At 38.7% G+C, this 16,598-nt stretch overlaps 1 protein-coding gene across 3 annotated transcripts in view; it reads right to left on the bottom strand.

Annotated features, from left to right (window-relative positions):
• The window catches only part of MYO3A (myosin IIIA), a 282,515-nt gene that overhangs the window by 202,752 nt on the left and 63,165 nt on the right, over positions 1–16,598 (bottom strand). For all 3 annotated transcript variants that reach the window (XM_019034337.4, XM_055353315.2, XM_063709962.1), the window contains 2 exons: positions 16,139–16,243; positions 15,475–15,574 (listed from right to left, as the gene is read on the bottom strand). In XM_019034337.4, coding sequence (XP_018889882.2) covers positions 15,475–15,574; positions 16,139–16,243 — 205 coding nt within the window. The remainder of the gene's footprint in view (positions 1–15,474; positions 15,575–16,138; positions 16,244–16,598) is intronic.

The raw sequence follows: 16,598 nt of genomic DNA, 5'->3' as shown, positions 1-16,598 counted from the left end.
TTAGTTTATCAAATCTAAGAGTTTTTTGGAGGAGTCTTTAGGATTTTCTAGGTATACAATCATATCATTTGCAAACAGCCAGGTTTGACTTCCTCTTTTCCAATTTGGATGTCCTTTATTTCTTCTCTTGCTTAATCGCTCTGTACTTCCAGAACTATGTTGAATAGGGGTGGTGAAAGTGGGCCTACTTGTCCTGTTCCTGTTCAGGGGGAAAGCTTTCAACTTTTCCCCATTCAGTATGATAGTGGCTGTGTGTTTGTCATAGACGGTTTTTATTATTTTGAGATAGGTGCCTTCCATGCCTAGTTTGTTGAGAGTTTTTATCATAAAGGGATGATGGATTCTGTTAAATGCTTTTTCTGCATCTATTGAGATGATCATATGGTTTTGGGTTTTAATTCTATTTATGTGATTCATTACAGTTATTGACTTGTATATGTTAAACTATCCCTGCAACCCTGGGATGAAAACCACTTGCTTATGATGAATTATCTTCTTGATGTGCTGTTGGATTCAGTTAGCTAGTATTTGGTTGAGGATTTTTGCATCAATGTTCATCAGGGAAATTGGTCTGCAGTTGTGTCCTTTCCAGCTTTTGGTATCAGGGTGATACTGGCTTCATAGAATGATTTAGGGAGGAATCCTTCTTTCTCAGTCTTTTGGAATAGTTTCAGTGGAATGGGCATCCATTCTTCTTTGAATGTCTGATAGAATTCAGTGAATAGGTCTGGTCCTGGACTTTTTTTGTTGACAGTTTTTAAATTACTAGTTCAATCTTGCTGTTTGTTATTGGTTTAAGGTTTCCATTACTTCCTGATTCAATCTAGGAGGGTTGTATGCTTATAGGAATGTGTCCATTTCCTCTACGTTTTCTAGTTTGTTGAAATGATTTTTAAATAATGTAAACTAAGTATATAAATCATAACTTTTTCTTTTTTTTTAAACTTTTTTAGACATGGTCTCACTTCCATCGCCCAGGCTAGAATGCAGTGGTGCAATCACAGCTCACTGCATCCTCAATTTCCTGGGTTCAGGTGATTCTTCCATCTCAGTCTCCCAAGTAGTTGGCACTACAGGCGCACACTACCACAGCCGGCTGACTTTTATTTTGTATTTTTAGTAGAGACAGGGTTTCATCATGTTGCCCAGGCTGGTCTTGAACTCCTTGGCTCAAGCGATTCACACACATCTGCCTCCCAAAGTGCTGGCATTACAAGTGTGAGCCACTACCCTGGGCCAGGAATAATCATCTTTAATATGTAAATAGACCTGTGAGCCAGGGAGGCAGAGGTTGCAGTGAGCCGAAAGATTGCACCACTGCTCTCCAACTTGGGTGACAGAGTGAGATGCTGTCTCAAAAACAAAAACAAAAACAATCCACAAAGTAAACAGAATGCTATATTTGACAATCTTATTTAATTAAATAGTATTTAACAAATATATGCAAAACTCTTCAGTTAGTATATTTCAAAACCATTGTAAATCTCTAGCAAATGGAATATTAAAGTGTGCCCTTCAGCAAGTCATTTTGCTTCTGTAGGCTCTTGTTTTCTCATTGTTTAATTTAGTGGATTGGAATAAATAAGTGATCTTTATTACTTTTGGATTAAAAACTACTTAGTGAATCTTGGCGGGGTGCAGTGGCTCATGCCTGTAATCCCAGCACTTTGGGAGGCCGAGGCAGGTGGATCGCGAGGTCAGGAGTTCGAGACCAGCCTGGCCAATATGGTGAAACCTCGTCTCTACTAAAAATACAAAAATCAGCCGAGTGTGGTGGTGTGTGCCTGTAGTCCCAACTATTTGGGAGGCTGAGGCAGCAGAATCGCTTGAATCCAGGAGGCGGAGGTTGCAGTGAGCCGAAATCGCGCCTCTGCGCTCCAGCCTGGGCAACAGAGCAAGACTCCATAAAAAAAAAAAAAAAAAACTACTTAGTCTATCTCATGGATGCTATATACTTTCACATCAAGAAATTCATATTCAGACATTTTGCATATAACAAGGATAAAAAATCTTTTGATGTTCCTGTACTTTATACCAAATGATATTTAAGCTTCTTTCTAGCTTTAAGATTCAATGAGCCTCTACAGCAACTCAAGGTAACTGGCTCACTCCAACCACCTTTCCAATCAATATTCATGTGATTTCTCTTGGAAGTCCATCCTCTCTCCAGTCTTCCTGGATCTAGATCTTTTCCTTTCTTTAAAACTTAGTTCATATCTTATAATAAAGATAATTATATGGCTTTCTTTAAAGATCTCAACATCACACTGTTTGCTGCATTCTTCTTGGCTTTGGACATATGAACTATGCACCTAGCTCTGTCTGCATCATTCAATCCTGGATGACTATGTACATGTGTACATATGTCCAGTACTGGACCTTAGCTGTAGAGAGTATACAGCATACTTCTCATTCATGGTACACTATCATCACTGATACCTTGTCTTATTTTTCCATTTCCTTTTTGCCCCATTTACCTGCTCCATTGTCCTCTCTCCTGCCCACCACAATTTCTATTAACTTAAAGTTCTTCAGAGATTAAAATTTTAGAGCTGCAGATTAAGATATTTTGGTTCTAGTCCAAAACACTTGTTTTACAATGAGAAGGACTGAGAAGCAAAGAAGTCATTCTTAAAAATATAAGTAAAGTCCTCTTGGTTTACCTGAAGTTATCACATCATAGAGAAGCACACTTGGTAGCTCTTATTAAAATTTCTACAGCTGTGTTGAGGTCAGACAAGGGAGGTTAAGGCTTCTGTTTTTGAGTGAACTTGATAGCAACATAAAAACTCCAGAGGTTGCTCTGCACACCCGCACCTGAGGAGTAGGGAGAAGAGACTGTTTCTCCAATGAGAGAGTAGGAGGCAGCAAGCAGTCTCAGCTCTTGCCTTTCACTTACCTGTCCCAGTTCCAGTCCCCTTGGGCCTGCTCTCTCATTTGTGAGACTGCTTTTTGTATTTGGCCTTTTTTTTAAAATTTATTTTATTATTATTATACTTTAAGGTTTAGGGTACATGTGCACAATGTGCAGGTTAGTTACATATGTATACATGTGCCATGCTGGTGCTGGTGTGCTGTACCCATTAACTCATCATTTAGCATTAGGTATATCTCCTAAAGCTATCCCTCCTCCCTCCCCCCACCCCACGACAGTCCCCAGAGTATGATGTTTCCCTTCCTGTGTCCATGTGTTCTCATTGTTCAATTCCCACCTATGAGTGAGAATATGTGGTGTTTGGTTTTTTGTTCTTGCGATAGTTTACTGAGAATGATGATTTCCAATTTCATCCATGTCCCTACAAAGGACATGAACTCATCCTTTTTATGGCTGCATAGTATTCCATGGTGTATATGTGCCACATTTTCTTAATCCAGTCTATCATTGTTGGACATTTGGGTTGGTTCCAAGTCTTTGCTATTGTGAATAGTGCCGCAATAAACATACGTGTGCATGTGTCTTTATAGCAGCATGATTTAGAGTCCTTTGGGTATATACCCAGTAATGGGATGGCTGGGTCAAATGGTATTTCTAGTTCTAGATCCCTGAGGAATCACCACACTTACTTCCACAATGGTTGAATTAGTCTACAGTCCCACCAACAGTGTGAAAGTGTTCCTATTTCTCCACATCCTCTCCAGCACCTGTTGTTTCCTGACTTTTTAACAATTGCCATTCTAACTGGTGTGAGATGGTATCTGATTGTGGTTTTGATTTGCATTTCTCTGATAGCCAGTGATGGTGAGCATTTTTTCATGTGTTTTTTGGCTGCATAAATGTCTTCTGTTGAGAAGTGTCTGTTCATCTCCTTCGCCCACTTTTTGAGGGGGTTGTTTTTTTTTGTCTTGTAAATTTGTTTGAGTTCATTGTAGATTCTGGATATTAGCCCTTTGTCAGACGAGTAGGTTGCGAAAATTTTCTCCCATTTTGTAGGTTGCCTGTTCACTCTGATGGTAGTTTCTTTTGCTGTGCAGAAGCTCTTTAGTTTAATTAGATCCCATTTGTCAATTTTGGCTTTTGTTGCCATTGCTTTTGGTGTTTTAGATATGAAGTCCTTGCCCATGCCTATGTCCTGAATGGTAATGCCTAGGTTTTCTTCTAGGGTTTTTATGGTTTTAGGTCTAACGTTTAAGTCTTTAATCCATGTTGAATTAATTTTTGTATAAGGTGTAAGGAAGGGATCCAGTTTCAGCTTTCTACATATGACTAGCCAGTTTTCCCAGCACCATTTATTAAATAGGGAATCCTTTCCCCATTGCTTGTTTTTCTCAGGTTTGTCAAAGATCAGATAGTTGTAGATATGCGGCGTTATTTCTGAGGGCTCTGTTCTGTTCCATTGATCTATATCTGTGTTTTGGTACCAGTACCATGCTGTTTTGGTTACTGTAGCCTTGTAGTATAGTTTGAAGTCAGGTAGCGTGATGCCTCCAGCTTTGTTCTTTTGGCTTAGGATTGACTTAGCGATGCAGGCTCTTTTTTGGTGCCATATGCACTTTAAAGCATAGTCCTTTGGGTATTACCCAACTGTCAAATGTGAAGAAAGTCATTGGTAGCTTGATGGTGGCATGGCATTGAATTCTATAAATATACCTTGGGCAGTGATGGCCATTTTCACGATATCGACTTCTTCCTATATTAGCCATGAGCGATGGAATCCTTCCATCTTGTTTGATCATATGAGCAGGTGGTTTGTTTTAGTTCTTTAATCCTTTGAATTAAGGTCCTTCACATCCTGGATTTGTCCAGATAGTTGTATATTTATTTCTCTATTGAGTTTTGGTACAAGCCTTGTAGTATAGTTTGAAGTCCCTCCACTTTGTTCATGATTTGCAGGCTCTCTGTTTAAAGTCCAATGTCATTGGTAGCTATAATTGAATCTATAAATTACCTTGTGATTTTATGATTCCATGAGCATGGAATGTTCTTCCATTTGTTTGTATCCTCTTTTATTTCATTGAGCAGTGGTTTGTAGTTCTCCTTGAAGAGGTCCTTCACATCCCTTGTAAGTTGGATTCCTAGGTATTTTATTCTCTTTGAAGCAATTGTGAATGGGAGTTCACTCATGATTTGGCTCTCTGTTTGTCTGTCATTGGTGTATAAGAATGCTTGTGATTTTTGCACATTGATTTTGTATCCTGAGACTTTGCTGAAGTTGCTTATCAGCTTAAGCAGATTTTGGGCTGAGACGATGGGCTTTTCTAGATATACAATCATGTCATCTGCAAACAGGGACAATTTGACTTCCTCTTTTCCTAATTGAATACCCTTTATTTCCTTCTCCTGCCTGATTGCCCTGGCCAGAACTTCCAACACTATGTTGAATAGGAGTGGTGAGAGAGGGCATCCCTGTCTTGTGCCAGTTTTCAAAGGGAATGCTTCCACTTTTTGCCCATTCAGTATGATATTGGCTGTGGGTTTGCCATAGATAGCTCTTATTATTTTCAGATACGTCCAATCAATACCTAATTTATTGAGAGTTTTTAGCATGAAGCGTTGTTGAATTTTGTCAAAGGCCTTTTCTTCATCTATTGAGATAATCATGTGGTTTTTGTCTTTGGTTCTGTTTATATGCTGGATTATGTTTATTGATTTGCATATGTTGAACCAGCCTTGCATCCCAGGGATGAAGCCCACTTGATCATGGTGGATAAGCTCTTTGATGTGCTGCTGGATTCAGTTTGCCAGTATTTTATTGAGGATTTTTGCATCAATGTTCATCAAGGATATTGGTCTAAAATTCTGTGTTTTGGTTGTGTCTCTGCCCTGCTTTGGTATCAGGATGACGCTGGCCTCATAAAATGAGTTAGGGAGGATTCCCTCTTTTTCTATTGATTGGAATAGTTTCAGAAGGAATGGTACCAGTTCCTCCTTGTACCTCTGGTAGAATTCGGCTGTGAATCCATCTGGTCCTGGACTCTTTTTGGTTGGTAAGCTATTGATTATTGCCACAATTTCAGAGCCTGTTATTGGTCTATTCAGAGATTCAACTTCTTCCTGGTTTAGTCTCGGGAGGGTGTATGTGTCCAGGAATTTATCCATTTCTTCTAGATTTTCTAGTTTATTTGCATAGAGGTGTTTGTAGTATTCTCTGATGGTAGTTTGTATTTCTGTGGGATTGGTGGTGATATCCCCTTTATCATTTTTTATTGCATCTATTTGATTCTTCTCTCTTTTCTTCTTTATTAGTCTTGCTAGCGGTCTATCGATTTTGTTGATCCTTTCAAAAAATCAGCTCCTGGATTCATTAGTTTTTTGAAGGGTTTTTTGTGTCTCTATTTCCTTCAGTTCTGCTCTGATCTTAGTTATTTCTTGCCTTCTGCTAGCTTTTGAATGTGTTTGCTCTTGCTTCTCTAGTTCTTTTAATTGTGATGTTAGGGTGTCAATTTTATATCTTTCCTGCTTTCTCTTGTGGCCATTTAGTGCTATAAATTTCCCTCTACACACTGCTTTGAATGTGTCCCAGAGATTCTGGTATGTTGTGTCTTCATTCTCATTGGTTTCAAAGAACATCTTTATTTCTGCCTTCATTTCGTTATGTACCCAGTAGCTAGTTGGGGCATCTAGTCCTTACAACTGAAAGATCGTTGACTGAAACCTACACCAGTTTCTATAATGTTAAATAGCTTAATTCGACTTTGAAAAATAGTCAGTTTTGGAACTCCTGAGCCCACAGGTTCTGCTTGAATCATAAAGCTCTAAAATAAAGAGTCCACTTATTCATGGTTCAACTTTACATAATAATTATAAAGACCTTGCCTTTCAAATAAGGTAAAAGTCTCCTCCTCAAAGTACAAAAATGTATTCTGGATGAGTAATATATTAATGTTTTATATAGTTATGAGCATTCGAAAACTCTGCCAGCTTTTAAAATGGTTTTCCCCCTAGTTTCTTTTTCAGTGTATTATTTCACTCTATAAAGCACTAGCTCTCAAATTTTCAAGATTCATAACATTCAACTAATATGTATTACATATATACATATATATACACATATGCACATAATTTCAACCTTAGAGAAAAGTTGGCAAGAAAACTACAAAGTACTTTTTTTCCTGAACCATCTGAGAGTAAGGTGGGCTACATAATGCCCCTTCACTCCTATATATTTGTTTGTAATTGCCACAAACAAGGATATTCCCCTTACACAACCTTCAAAGTCAGGAATTTTAATGCTGATACACTTCTATCATCTACTCTACAGAGCCCATTCAAATTTCATCAACTGTCCTAAATATGTCCTTTAAAACAAAATGATCTAATCCAGGATTATGTGGTGCTTTCAGTTGTCAAGTTTCTAATCTCCTTCAATCTGGAGGAGTTCCTCAATCTTTTCTTGAATTTCGTGAACTTAACATTTTTTTTAAAGATTTCAGGCCAGTTGTTCTATAGACTGTTCCTGAATTTGGGTTTGTTGTATATTCCCTCACGATTTTATTTTTGGCAGCAACATCACAGAAGTGATGCTGAGGTCTTCTCATTGCATCCTCTCAGGTGCTGTGTGGTTTGCATTCATCTCATTACTAGTTATGTTTGCTTTGAGCACTTGATTAATGGTTGTGTCTGCCAGTCTTCTCCCCCGTAATCTTTCCCTCTTTCTTTTGTAATTAATTAGTATTTTGTGGAGAGATATTTCGAAACAATTAAGCTACCCTATTTCTAATCAAAACTTAACTCACTAGTTTTAGCAGCCATTGAAATTTTTGGATGAATTAATTATTACATAGATGGTTACCAAATGATGAATTTTAAAATCACACGATTTCTTCTATCTTTACTCATCAGCATTCTTCTGTAACAAAAAGCTTTTGCTTCTCCCCATTCATTTAATTATGTATGTATTTATGGCAGTATGGATTAATGGAATTTTTATTGCATTCAGTGAATTACTATCATTACCAGCAATATTAGTATTTTGGTGCTCAAACTGTCCCAGATCTAGAGAGTAAGAATTGCTTCAAGTTGGCTTCTGTGTGCTTCTGACATGTCTCCATCATTATTTGAGTATTTCCTTATTTGGAGGGCACAGTAAGTTCCAGGGTCATCTCTTGGAGCCCTAAAATCAGCCTCTCTCCAAGAATCCTTGATTCCTTTTAGTTGAGAATTACATTTAAAAACCAAAAGCTAGGTGCTAGATGTGCTCTCTTAATGCACCCTGTTAGTGGAATTAGCTAGGTAATATGTACACACACACTCACATGCATTCACATTATATTTATTTTTGTATGTTTATATATATTAATATAAACAGATATTAAATATATATAAAATGGTGAGTTCACATTGATACCTCCAATTCCAACCCAACATCACTATAATTCTTTTCTGTAACAGTAAGAAACCTGCCGCCCGTTGTCCTCAGTATATCTCCTGATTGTATCAGGCCTCCTTTAGGTAACCACTCTCTTCTCTCCACCCTGATCCCTATGCAGATACCTTTCTCATCTACAGGAAGTTCATCCCCATACAGGGTCATCCCCATCACCCTACATGGATGTGCTTCTCATCCCACTTGGGGACCCAATACTCCCTGCCAGCAAATACCTTCCTTACCCCTCTCAGGCTCCAAACTGCCTACTGAGCTGCACCTGGACTCCCATGCTTGTTTGTCCCACCTAATGGCTTTTGTTCTAAATTATTCATAAAGAAAGGAAGGATTGAAGGGCACTCCATAATTTTTAAGTTCGGGTGTACTGCCTCACTTGGTGCTAAAAAGTGGGTTATTAATAAACAAATCACAACTTCTCTTTGACCTACATTATGCATTGGGGATTTGGTCTAAAATGGGGCATGTGGGTAATAAGAGATTTAAAACCATAAAATATTCTGTCATAAGAATGAGGTCTAAAGAAATCACAAAAAGTACATTCTGTACTTTTGTATTGAAATGTTAAGTATCCTATTAGAAATGAAGTTCCCCAGAGAGAAATCCGCAGAAATAAGAACTAAGGGCTGTCCTTTAAATTTAGTCTCTTTCATTTTCTATTCAAGATAAGGATTGTTTTTTTCAGACATTAGTTCACTTGCCTGAAGGGATCTATCTCGTGGGAAGTCATATTATTGATTGACTGATCATATACCAGTAATGGCTAATACATTTCATTAATAATATTTATAACCTCACTTGTCATTTTGCTCTCTGAGGTATCTGGTGATTTTTTGTAAAAGTATACCCCGCTTAATAAAAAACTAAAAGGTTTTCTTAAAGGCCGTATTCATAATGAGCATTAGCAAACTGAATCTTACTTTTAGTGTAATTAGGTAGCTTCATATTTAAAGTAATACTGAATTTATTCTAGCAGAGGGTTACTGTTTTCTTTTTTGGAAACATAAAGAGGCACCTCTTTTGGAAACTCAGATTTTCATTATTTAGCAACTATTTATTAAGCACCTACTATGTGTATAGCACTGAGCTACAGGCTAAATAGGAATATTATCTCATAATAATGGTAACAGTTTAGATTTTCTGAATTATGAAGTATCAGCAATTATACTAAGTAGTTTGCCTCTGGCATCCCATTTACTCTTCACAGCAACCAATCTTAGGAGGCAGAGACTTTTTCACACTTGTAGATGTGCAGGTTGATGCCCTTGCAGATTCTGTGTGACTTTCTCATTGTCACATAATTATATGGCAAGTCTTCCCTCTCCTTCATTCATTCATTTATTAAGTACTTTCAAAATGTTAGCACTGTACCTGGTTCTAGGGACAAAGTGACAAAGTGATAGACCAGAGAAATCTATAGCTTAGCAGAGAAAGTACTCAAATAAAATATGATTACAATGAAGTCTGACAACTGGTTGGCTAAATGAAGTACAGGGTGTTGGGGAAAACTTGGGCAAGCAGAAGTTAGCTGGGTGCTGTTAGATATGAATTCTAAATTTCTTTTCAAAGAATCAATATGTCAGTATGTTCAATTCTTTGCCTTCTACTTTTAAACTTAACTTCCTCATAAACCAACCTTTTTCAATTACCTCCTCCACCCTGACTCATTTCAATCACCTGCTCCACCCTGACTCATTCTGATTACCTGCTCCACCCTGACTCATTCCGATTACCTGGTCCACCCTGACTCATTCCGATTACCTGGTCCACCCTGACTCATTCCGATTACCTGGTCCACCCTGACTCATTCCGATTACCTGGTCCACCCTGACTCATTTCGATTACCTGCTCGGTCATAACCATTTTTCCTGCCAAACCACTTACCCCATCACTCTCTTTAATTTAGCCAATAAGAATTAGTTTAGCCTGTGCGGTCTAACCCTAGCCAATAGGGGAACGACACAGCAGCAGGGGCCACATGCATCAGTGATAAGAACCCCTTCCCCTCCCTTGTGCAGGTGTGCGGTCACCATTGCTCCATCTGTAGGGGTGCATCCTTCTATAGAAGTAACTTGCCTTGCTGAGAATTAAAAAGAAAATTTTATATTCGAATTATATTCGAGTGCTATTTCTTTTGTGGTACTGAAACTTTATATATAACAGTGCAGAGGAGAGGGAAGGTTTCTATGCAGGGAAAGTATCATGTTTGTAACTGGTCAAAATTCAGAATCTACTCTTAGATACACAGAGAAATTGCAATTTCTTCGTTTTGACTATAACTATTATGGCTTTTCCCCAAGCTCATGCTCACTGGCTGGAAGAAAAATAAAGCTCAGTTAAATTCAATAAATCCGTAAGTCCTTTTAGATAGGGTTCAGTCTCTCTTGGATAAAAGTGTTTTCTCCATTTCTCAGATGGCATCCCTCCTCAGAAAGGGTCTCACTCTGCCACCCAGGCTAGAATGCAGTGGTGCAATCACAGCTCACTGTAGCCTCGAACTCCTGGGCCCAGGCAATCCTCCCACCTTAGCCTCCTGAATAGCTGGGGTTACAGGTACATGTGACCAAGCTTGACTAATTTTTTAAAATAAGTTTTTGTAGAGACAGGGTCTTGCTATATTGCCCAGTCTGGCCTCTAACTCCTGGGCTCAAGTAATCCTCCTGCCTCATCCTTTCAAAGTGCTGGGATTATAGGCATGAACCCATGCCTGCCCCTCCTCCTTCTTTTAAGACCTTGTGTCAGGGAGAAAAGAGAGGGTCCTTGGGCATGGTGGCTCTCTAGTTTAAGGGGCCATATGCTTTTGTCTGCCTAGCCGCTAGGTGCCCTACTGGGCTCCCAGGCCATAGTCTGCCTCCAGGGAGCTTGTGGTCTGTTCCTCTCATGCAGAGAGCGCTTCCTATGGCTCCTCCTGCAGATTAAGTCTGTTTGCTCCAGTTAGAGCTGAGAACACTCTGAGTTCTGGCTGTGACTCCCATTTAGACACAGCAGAGCTGGCCCAGGGGATCTGCCCAGTGCCTCACTGTACACCCCACTTATCTTCTGAAAAACCCCTTCTAGAAACTTTCCAGCCAGATTATCAATTACTTTCAGGTTTCTGGAAAACTAAAGCTAAGGGTTTGGAAAAGCTAACTTGAGTCTTTCCACTATCTGATCATTCTGCCCCTCCAGGTTAGCAATGATGTGGCTCACCCCAGACAGGAATGCCACAGACTCTGAGTGGCTTCCTCAGGAATGTCAAGTGAGAGTGGTAGGAAGTATGAGGGTGACATCATTTGGTTCTGTGTCCCCACCCAAATGTCATATCAAATTGTAATTTGGGGGAGGGACCTGGTGGGAGGTGATTGGTTCATGGGGGCAGATTTCCCCTTGCTGTTCTCGTGATAGTGAGTTCTCACGAGATGTGCTTGTTTAAAAGTGTGTAGCCCTTCTCCCATCACTCTCTCTCTCCAGCCACCATAGTAAGATGTGCCAGCTTTGCCTTTGCCCTCCTGCCATGATTGTAAGTTTCCTGAAGCCTCCCCAGCCATGCCTCATGCACAGCCTGTGGAACTGTGAGTCAATCAAATCTCTTTTCTTTATAAGTTACCCAGTCTCAGGTAGTTCTTTATAGCAGTGTGAGAACGGGCTAATACAGAAGGTAAGAGCTCCTTCCTGCCCTCATTATCTTTTTAAAAGCTCATCTCCTACACTCCAGCCTGGGTGACAGAGGGAAACTCTGTTTCAAAAAAAAAAAGCTCATCTCACTGCCCTGCTTCACCCTGTTTGATCTTTCCACAATGACCCCGTCTTATAAAAAAAAAACCCTGTGGTGTATCCCTGAAAACTTCTCTCCATATGCTAAAGAGAAGGTAAGCAATTTAGACAGATTTTCCTCAGGAGATAGGCTTTCCTCAGGAGATAGCCTTGCTATAAATTCCTATTTTTGAATGCTAAAAACTGAATGTTACCTCAATCATTTTTTTTGCAATTTGCATTTCTTCTAGAATAAATGTTCATATTTTCCCACTGCCAAACAGAGTGATGCCTCAGGCACACTGGGGTGAAGATCATGTTATCAGGCAGGAAAAAAAGAAAAAGCACGTCAATAAATTTCGAAGTATTTTCCAAGTTACAAGTGTAAGAGCTCTGACTGGGAAAGATTATGGCACATTTAAGGTAGTGAAAGATGTGGACCTGGCTAACAGGTAATAGGAAGAGAGGGTACCTGATTAGCAGCAAGAGATATAAAGAAGTTATTACTCATTAGTTGCTTACTCTGTTCCAGCACGGAGGATCATAAGGAAAAGCCTTCCCCAAGGGATGGAGATACTGAACAAGGTAGTGGCAGGATCAGATGTGTTTTTTGAAAGGATCCCCCTGGCTGCAGTGTGGAGAAAGGACTGGAAGGAAAGGAAGGAGATTAGGATGCAGGGAGTTCAGTAAAGTATAACTGCAGGAGCCCAGGCAAGAGATGAGGGCTAGAACTAGGGCAGGAGCAGTAAAGATGGAATTTGGCGATATCTAACAGAGAGACAAGTTTTGTGTCTAAGTTATATAAGTGGGAGGTGAAAACAAGGGAAGACTCGAGGATGAGCTTAAGATTTTCGTTTTGAGCAATGAGTAGATGTGGGCGACTTTCTAAGACAAGAAACTCTTTATATGTAGCAGATTTCTAGACAGATGAGGTGGTGCAGCTCCATTTTGGACATTCTGAGTATGAGGTGCCTGACAGCTATCTAAGATCTTCAGTACCCAATAATGAGCTGATAGTATAATTATGAAGTGACAGATTCAAATAAAATTGATTCTAAAACCCTTTACTCCCAGCTGTAGCTTTCTCTGAAAAATTTGATTTAAAAATAAAATGAGGACACTGATTTTCAGTTTGATTCTGCAGCTTGTGGTTTACCACATCTTGTTCTTTCTGCCCTCAAGAAGTTTCAGTATAAACGTACACCCCTACCATCCTCAGGTTTTAATTCATACAACAACCTACTAATCACCATAGGCAAACTGAATCCATGTCCTCTTACTGTGGAGAATAGAAATATTATAAGTACTATCTTATATGTAATTAATAATATTTTGGTGTCAGACACTAGGAATGCATTTCATAAGCAACTGGCCCTCTTTTCTAATTATTGCCAAAAATCTATAAATCAAACAATATAAGACCAAAGCTCTCATTTTGTTAACTACTCCAACTTATGATGTTTTAAAAAGATATCATATAAAGGCCAGGCACGGTGGCTCACGCCTGTAATCCCAGCCCTTTGGGAGGCCGAGACAGGTGGATCACGAGGTCAGGAGATCGAGACCATCCTGGCTAATATGGTGAAACCCTGTCTCTACTAAAAAATACAAAAAATTAGCCAGGCATGGTGGTGGGGGCCTGTAGTCCCAGCTACTAGGTAGGCTGAGGCGGGAGAATGGTGTGAACCCAGGAGGCAGAGCTTGCAGTGAGCCGAGATCGTGCCGCTGCACTCCAGCCTGGGCGACAGAGTGAGACTCCATCTCCAAAAACAAAACAAAACAAAACAAAAAAATATAAAATGTTGCCTTATTTGTTATCTAAGTATATGTTTTCAATCTGGTTTATTTTGTAGGAAATCATAGGAATTTACATTTCTCAAAGCTTCTGGTTTACCAAATTTTTCTTTAATAGCTAAAAAGTTGTTTATTGATACTTGTTTTAACAATTTTCAATCTATGCTATACTTATTGTATCTATTTTTTAGAGGAAGGGAATTGTGAGATCCCAAGTTAAATAGCAAGTTCTCCATTTGAGTCTGTCTTACAGGGTAGACAAAATTATTTTCTGGAGAGAATAATGGCCCCTCCTATGAAGCAGTGAAGAATGATTTGTTGTAATTTCAAGCAGAAGCCCTTATTAGTACACTAACCCAGACAGATTGCTCAAGGCTCTGAATTCAACCAGAAACATAGACTAGCTGCACCCCAGTCATTAATCAGGAATTCACAAATTCACTGCTGCTCAGAAGTTTTCAAATGCACAGGTGAGAAAAACAAAGCATAGGCACATGCATGTTTGAGGATACACTATTCATCCATTCCTCTCTAGATGCTCTGAAATTCATTCCTGGGCTAAGCCAAAATACTTGGATATTAAAGAAATTTTAAAAATTAACCCATTAACTTGCTGAGCTTTAGTTTCCAAAATGCAAAATGAAGGAAGACTCATTCTTTCAACTAACACTCAGTGGACTTCTATACTCAAAGCATTAGGTCTATGAAATAGACTAAGACACAGTCCCACTTCTCAAAGACTCTGTCTGTCCACCTATATTTCTAAGTATCTTTATCTATAAAGACCAAATGTATAATTATAATTCTATATGATAAATGCAAACATGGAAGTATACACAGGTTACAGAAACACAAGGAGGGATACCTTACCCATCTACAGTGCAAAAGGGAAGGAGAATAATGACTGAAGGATACTGAGACATCCTCAGGATTACTGTCATCCATTCTCACAAGGAAGTTTAGTAAATATGGAAATTTATTATTTCACATAACAAAAGGTCCAGAGATAAGGCAGGCTCCAAAGTTGATTGACTTAGTGCCTCAATTATGTTATCAAACACCCCCATTCTTCCCCTCTCTCAGCTCTGCCTTTCTCAGAGCTGGCTTTCTGCTTAGGACAGAGCATCTTAGTCACAGGTAACTGTAGCAGTTTCCGGCATCACTGTATGACATGCAAGGGTCCTGAGGAAGAAAGAGACCATCTTTTCCTGTTTCTCCTTAGGAGGGAGGAAATACTCCCAGAAGATAATGAAAATTTCCCCTCACATCTCAAAATCCTGGATTTGGATATATGTCCATTTGCAAAGCAATCACTAGTAGGAGCCATGAGATTGTCATTATAGGCTTACAGTAATCATTTGAGATGCTGTCTGTTTTAGAGGATCAACTACGCATGTTACTACACTGGTGTTATATGAGCACAAACTAGCTGACTTGAAAGAAGTTACCCTTTCTTCTGGGAATCTCTCATTTTCCAAATTATCTCTGCACTTCTTACCTCAATAAGATACTACTGATTTTTCCTCTATTTCCAATACCTAGAAAGGAAGGCCATTTGAAAAAGATCAAATCATATCATACTAGTTCATTATGGAGTTAAAACTCATGCATTTTAAACAAAACTTACCAAAATCTACTAGTTTCACTCCACCTTCAGTGGTCAATAGAATGTTATTTCCTTTCACATCTCTGTGGATAGTTTTGTTGTTATGCAAATGTTGAAGTCCCTAGAAGATAAGAAATATATAATGACTCTTAACAAAAGCATCAAACAATAAAAATTTTCGGATGATGTACCTGTACAAAATCAATAGGAAACACATAATAAAATTAACATTCAGACACTCAAATGTTTCACATTGAGTTAGTCACATCGAAGAACATCATTTCCACTTTGAATTATATAAAAATTCACAGAATCAAAGCATGCTCCTTAATTCTTAGCAAATATCGTATTACAAATGTGTGAGTTTCAATGGAAGAAAATATTTCATATACCTATCTAAGATAATGGCCAAAAAACCCTACTATTAGTTTTCTACCTTCATCACTATCACAGTCTCAGAAATACACTTAAGAGGTCAGAATTCAGGATCCTGTTGGTCCAATGAAAGTAAATTTGTAGTGGAAAAAAAGAATTAGCTATGCTGAACATGTCAGATTTTGCATATATTCTTCCATCAACAAATACTAATGTAGTATCACTAGTGACATTTTTCTAAAAATAGGATCTACATTTTTTAACTGGAACTGCTTCATAATTAATGCACATACAATTTAAATTGCCTTACCATTAGTGCTTCATGTAAAATATAGGCAATTAGAGGCTCACTCATTCTTTCACCCCTCTTCAGAAATCCTTTCACAAGGTCAGTCACTGATCCTCCACTGCAGAGCTAAACAAGAATATTTTAAGATGGCTATTAAAATACATGTGACATTTTATGTTCTTTCTAGAAAAGGTCTTCCAAGACATTTTTAAAAGTGTTCCAATGTTCTCTTTCAAATGATTAACGCCATTATCTTTATGCTTTCATAAATAAAATGAATATATAAACTTAGACTTGTGTAAAATTAATTCCTAGAACACAATTTTCACACGAATTAATTTTTAGAAGATAATTTGGAGAAGCATGAGCTTGATTTTCAAATGCAAGGATAAGAATTATGGGGAGGGGCGCCCGCCATTGCTGAGGCTTGAGTAGGTAAACAAAGCAGCCAGGAAGCTGGAACTGGGTGGAGACCACCACA

Source organism: Gorilla gorilla, chromosome 8 (assembly GCF_029281585.2).
Source record: "Gorilla gorilla gorilla isolate KB3781 chromosome 8, NHGRI_mGorGor1-v2.1_pri, whole genome shotgun sequence".
NCBI lineage: Eukaryota > Metazoa > Chordata > Mammalia > Primates > Hominidae > Gorilla > Gorilla gorilla.
Note: the sequence above shows the minus strand (reverse complement) of the source record. Positions and strands in the feature narration are given on the sequence as shown.